The sequence below is a fragment of the Crassostrea angulata genome, chromosome 9 (assembly GCF_025612915.1).
Source record: "Crassostrea angulata isolate pt1a10 chromosome 9, ASM2561291v2, whole genome shotgun sequence".
Lineage (NCBI taxonomy): Eukaryota > Metazoa > Mollusca > Bivalvia > Ostreida > Ostreidae > Magallana > Magallana angulata.
Genome location: NC_069119.1, coordinates 4,303,532 through 4,309,627, shown reverse-complemented (window position 1 = coordinate 4,309,627; position 6,096 = coordinate 4,303,532). Strand labels below are relative to the sequence as shown.

The 6,096-nt window shown below is 31.6% G+C and overlaps 1 protein-coding gene across 1 annotated transcript; it reads right to left on the bottom strand.

Moving 5' to 3' along the window:
- Positions 1–3,588: 3,588 nt before the first annotated feature.
- On the bottom strand, positions 3,589–6,096 carry LOC128163249 (superoxide dismutase [Cu-Zn]-like). Its single transcript, XM_052826790.1, has 6 exons — positions 5,946–6,096; positions 5,533–5,619; positions 5,123–5,217; positions 4,513–4,676; positions 3,994–4,111; positions 3,589–3,764 (listed from the first exon to the last, which is right to left on the bottom strand). The coding sequence occupies exons 1-6, from the start codon at positions 5,983–5,985 to the stop codon at positions 3,690–3,692; spliced, it is 579 nt and encodes a 192-aa protein (XP_052682750.1). The 5' UTR covers positions 5,986–6,096; the 3' UTR covers positions 3,589–3,689.

Genomic DNA, 6,096 nt, shown 5'->3' with positions numbered 1-6,096 from the left:
TATCAGTCCTTTTTATTAATTTTAGAGGAGTGACTCCCCTTTTTATGTTCACAGTAAGTATCATTTATAATTGCAACGACATAAATGGTGATCTTTTTTCTTAAAAAATGGGAAAAGGGAGGCTTTTTTAATCGTTGTTACCATGATACAATTTGCAGTTGAGGTCGTTGAATATCCTTGTAATCAATTATACACTGTAGCAAATATATGAAAAAGTTATCAAAAAAGTGTTCAACTTATGATATTTTCTCAAACCCCTCTACTTCCTCACGTGTATTGAGCATGTTTTTATGACATATATTCGTACAATTTGCCAATAGAAATTCAATCATTTGAACCATCCTGATGGCGAAACTTTCCTCAGCAGGTAAGAAATGAAATATTTATTAAAACGCCAGAATATCAGATCCCTTTTTCCGAAACTTAAATACTCAATAAGTCTTGTTTGTAACCAACATATTTTCCCTCTTTCAATTAATTTTTAATTAGCATATTATATATGATATTCCATTTTTACAGGTTTGTAACCTGCTCCAATGATGGTTAAAGTACTTTGATTTTTGTATTTCCCGGCGTCCCGTTTATTTACATAACATTTCAGAATTATTTCAACGATGAGTGATCATTCGTTGAGTAAATTGAGATTATGAAATGCGATCGGAGGTTATAAAAAAAAAAGAGAGACACAAAGGCTTTATGACAGATTTGATCACGCCAGACTATATTTGATCAGCTCATAATTAAAGAATGATTCCTTATTACTTATATTTACAGTGGTTGTAGCCTTTTGCCATTACACAATCAAATGTTTAAAATAGGCATTGATGAGATAAAAACATAGCTATTTGCAGATATTGCAAATTTTTATCAATTTCATGAAAGAATCGCAGTTAGTATCTAAAATTCCATCGCTGTTAAAATATTCATTACATTTTCCTTTTAGTGATCCACGTTTTCACTAGAAAACAATTAATTACGTTTTTATGATTTATGAGTTTAATTGTGAATACATTTTGAGGCGAGCTGCTTTTATAACGACTGTACATAAATAATCATATTAGTTGAAGAAACATCACCTTCGTTAGGAGAGGGTTAACGACCTCATCCTCTTTTATGTAACCCTTGAAGTATTTAGCTCTGAATCAACAGCTACTGGTTTTGAATTGGGTGCGGAGAGAATATATAAACAACAAGTCTGGATTTCCAAAGCTCTTTAATTTCTGTTTGAATAGTCACTGTTTCTCTTATTGAGTGTTTCTTAAAGGACATATCGCATGTTTCTAAAGTATGGGACATTTTAAAATTTTTGGCTTCCTTGTGTGCCAAATAATTACTTCTAACAGTTTGTTAACGGTAGAAAAGAGGTAATTAGTCATTATATCAATTTAAATTACAGCCCCGATCGTTTAAAAACTCGTTAATTAGATTAGATTAGCGTGTCACGTGGTACAGTGACGTCACATGCGACCTTCTTCAAACAGCTGATTGTAAACAAAGTGTAGGATTAGCATTATCTTTGACATTTATTCACCATGTACATTGTTTATTTTATATGCTGACTAAATTAAAAGAATCTTATTATTCAGTCGTACATGTTTGAGCCACCAGTACTGATAAAAAACGATGATATAGCCGAAGAAGCGACGATGAAGTCGGCAATAACGATCAAATTGATCGACGTGTAAACATTGTAAACACAACGTAGTAAGGATTTTAGCTCAAATAAATTGGTTAAAGGTGTTCATTATATTAAAATATACAACAGTCATGCTTTTTGGCGTTCCTAACGACTCAGAATGTTCATTATTGTAAAACTGTGGTGCACAAGAAGTGTTTTCTTCGACCGTAACTGGTCACAACTTTCTAAGGTTGTTTACTTCATATTACACTGTATAATTATATACATTGTATATTATAAAAGCAGGCAAGAACGTTTTCCTTTATTATTATTTGTTTCTGTAAGATCCAGTCTCCGTATTTTTAATCAATTTACGTATAAATGTATATCAACAAACTGTCTAATTCTCTCGCAAAACATTCAATATCGGCAACTCGATCCTCCCACAGAAAAATAAAACTCACAGAAATCTTACAACCTGTACTTCAATTATGATTTCTTCAGCGGTGAGCTATGAATGAAAAAATCATTTATTCAAAACCAACGCATATATGAACGTATAGTTTAACAATAACAATAAGAAAACAGCTAATGAAGCGAGGCGGTATCCAAAATGTGTCGTCTCTTGTTATATTTTTTCTCCGATGAACTTTTGTTCCCTGTGCATAAACTTCTATTTTTTTCTTTTTGAAAAATAGATACGATTTATTTATGAAACTATACGTATTGATATTTATTTATATATCCTCTCGTCGACAGTTAAACCCCTATTTGTCGCAAGATTTCCGCGTACTTTTGTAAGGGAAACTTAAAAAAAAAAACCAGTCCAAATTCCCATTTTTGATGGCTAGAACACCCGCAGGAAGCACAGAACACCAACATGTCCTGTTATCGGCAATTTAATAGGTGATAATTAGTTTAATTGTCGTTTAAATTTTAATCCAATTACAAAGATGGCTAACAGCACCTTCTCGCTCGAGGTCGCATATGACGTCACACATCATGGCGGGTAGATCGAGAGAGAAAATATGCATATCGCGACATTTGAATTTCATCGCTTTTTAACTCACGAATTAGCCAGATTATTTGATGAAAACGATAATAAACTTCATTTTTAATGAATGATTTTATTTTAAAAATTCCAAAAAGGTCCTATAATTTTGTGATTTCAAAAATTTAACAAATGTTTTGTCATATTGGCCACAATGCTCGTTGTTTTTCTCGATAATTAAACTATGCTTGATAGTTAACGATGATATAATGTGATTTCCTTTTACGCTATTGGGCGCTTCTGAAAAAATAACGAAATTCGTAATAAGTCCGTCATGGGATTTAGCGAATTGAAACGGATGAAAATGTTATTTTGCTATCGAATATACAAAAATACGCTATTTTGGGTGAGAACCTAGTAAGTTGCAAGAACTTGTGTTCGAACCCTTTGTATATTTTATATACAATAAAATATGTTTAAACCACAAAAATACGCTATTGTATGAAAAATGGCTTTTTTTCTGTTTTGAATTGGCTAAATGATATTTTATCACTTTTACACACCTCAGGTGAATACTGTAAGATATTAATGGATATGTTTTAATATCAGCAGTAAAATGCTTTTGACTTCCAAACAAAAATAAGAAAATTGCATACAAAATAAGCTTTATAAAATGAATGCTCGCCATTTGTATTATCGTACATGTACCAGTTTAACCCCAATAATTCTTACTAAACAGAATCAACAACTTATATTTTTTTAAGAATAGAAATAGGAAGTGCCATGAGTTTGCATATTCATTATTGTTGCATAGTTTTTACTCATTCCAAAAATATTCCGTTATATAGGGTTAAATGAATCGAAATGAGAAACCAGTGTCAAAAAAGAAATATCCGATCGATTTTTTTCATATAGTATCACACTCTTAATGGCGGGATTAATACAATGTGTGACGTAATCAAAAATAAAAGCAAATATGTTGATATTTCTAATATTTATTTAATTGAAACAATTTTACAGAATTGCGCGCGCATTATCAGTGTCGAAGTCCATTGAGCAAAACTCTCTACAAGCACAAGTTTAGTGGGCGTGAGAGCGACCAATGACGCAACAAGCGATGACAGCGGTATGAGAGGTGTGGTCTCCCTGGAGAATCTGTAAAGATATCAAATATTTAGGTAAATGTCAGTCATAATATAATAGATATGTCCAATATTAATCACTAGGCCTTTTCATTATTAATGTACCGAAATATCAACAAAAACGCATGTTCAAAGTTTATTTATTTAAAAAAATTTTGGCGTATCAATAGATCATAGATCACTGTTAGTTAGCATGCAAATATATGAATATATAATGAATATTGAACATTATAGATACTTACAGCCAATGATCGGCCAAGAATGCCGTCTGTATGTCCGATGGTGAGCCAATCGAAAATCCTGGTAGCATTCACATTTCCGTGGTCGTCGTCATGGAGATCCCCGAGGTCACCGGGGTTACTGATGAAAATAACAAACAAAACTTAAACATTAGATGAATGTGTTGTCAATTTGATATAAAAAAAATATTTTGATAATGTGGACAAATGGACACTGACCATTAAATCCTTTTTTAAAGCCATTTTTAACAATTTTATTTAAGTGTGTACAATATCATTATTATTTCTTAGATTAGAATAATATTTTCCAGTTTGGCTGGAAGAGATGCAAAATTCTTTTTTTAATTTTTCAAAAAGTTTCCAGGCCTTTTGAAAAAATATATCGGCATTTCTTTATAATTTCTTGTGTTGTTTTTGTACAGTATATTTATCATTTACAAATTATACATTATGAATTTTGTTTCTAAACTGATGAAATAGTACTCATCTTGAGATAAAATCACAAATTTGAAACCGACTTACTCGTGGTTGGGGGCATGTTCATTATGGTACAGTTCTCCAATGGTGTCACAGCCATGTTCCAAATCTCCGTACTCGTGGATCTGAAGTCCGTGGTTGTGATCAGCAAAGTCTTCACTGACGTTGAAACCGGTCAGATGGAAGTTCATTTCCAAAGGTCCGTCTCCCTATGAAACAAGGTATATGTTTATAAGGTATATTATTAGAGAGAGGGGTAAAATAGACTGTGTCTCATTTCTAATCCCAGTCTATATATATTAAACTTAATACAATATCGCTTTAAAAAAAATATGTTAGTAAAATGCTGTTTTACAATTTGAATATAGCTAGTATCAAACAGACAGACTTTATGGTATGAATTCATGAGGTAGAAATTTCTTTAATTTGATGTGTTGATTTCTGCTTTATGACAGTTTTTTTCCTATAAATGTATGCAATCTCTAACTTCTTTTTTATCCTATTGCCATGATTAAAATTCATGTTGAGATAATACCCATTAACACGTTTTGTGAAATATTAATCATCTATACAGAATTATATGAATATTTAAACGTTCTTAGCCAATAAAAATAACTCCAGAACTTTGATATTGTGGTATCTTTTTTATGCCTACCCGTTGATGCATTTCAATGCTTCCATGGACCCTATGGTGGAGGTTGCCTGGCATGAAGGCGTTTGGTTCCATTTCGCATTGAGCATAATGCATGGCTGCAATATACATTTTTGGTTACGGCAATAATTTATCGCATTGTAAAGTGTATGTCAGAGCAAAAAAAACTATTAGTGTACGAAGTTCAAATATGCATCGCAAATTTTTCTGTAGATTGGTTATATAATGAAATTGTGGTTATATGTTGAAAAGATGATTAACGATTTTTTATTCTTTTTCAATCACATTCCACAAAAGGAAAAAAAACCTAAAAGAATGAGGAGGTAATGCGATCGGTAAATATAAGGAGCAATATTTATTTTGCACTAACCTGAAAAATAAATGTTTGGTTCAAAAAGTAAAAGTGATCTTACAGTTTTCGTAGTTGGGATCGTCATCATCAGCAAGGTGAAGATAAATGTTCACATTGGCTTCATTTCTAGCAGTGGCACTCACAAACCCTAACGGACACAAGCATCCATGTTTAGTTCAGAGACTTAGTTTAAAGTTAAAGATATAGCAAATACATTAAATGCAATGTCGAGAAAATGAGATTTTTTTTTTTTTTTTTTTTTTTTATCAATTTTGACTTCAAATTCGTTTCTGTATTTGTAATTTATTATTTGTTTAATACGCAAATGTATCATAATACTTTTTGAGTCGTCTAAATAACATAACATAAAATAGTTCGATTTGGAAATGAATTTTGGTAAATAATAAATCATTTAACTATTGGATTGAAATTATAAAAAAAATAATGCTTTAATTAACGTTAATTTAATCTTACCAGCAAGAACTGCCAAGAAAAGAACCGCCAAGGAATTCATCTTAACAATGACTTGATTATACCTGAGCAGACAGGGAGCGAAATGAACAAGATACCGCTGCCTTAAATATATTTCCCTCAAGTAGAACTCTTGAAATCATGCGAAAATCAA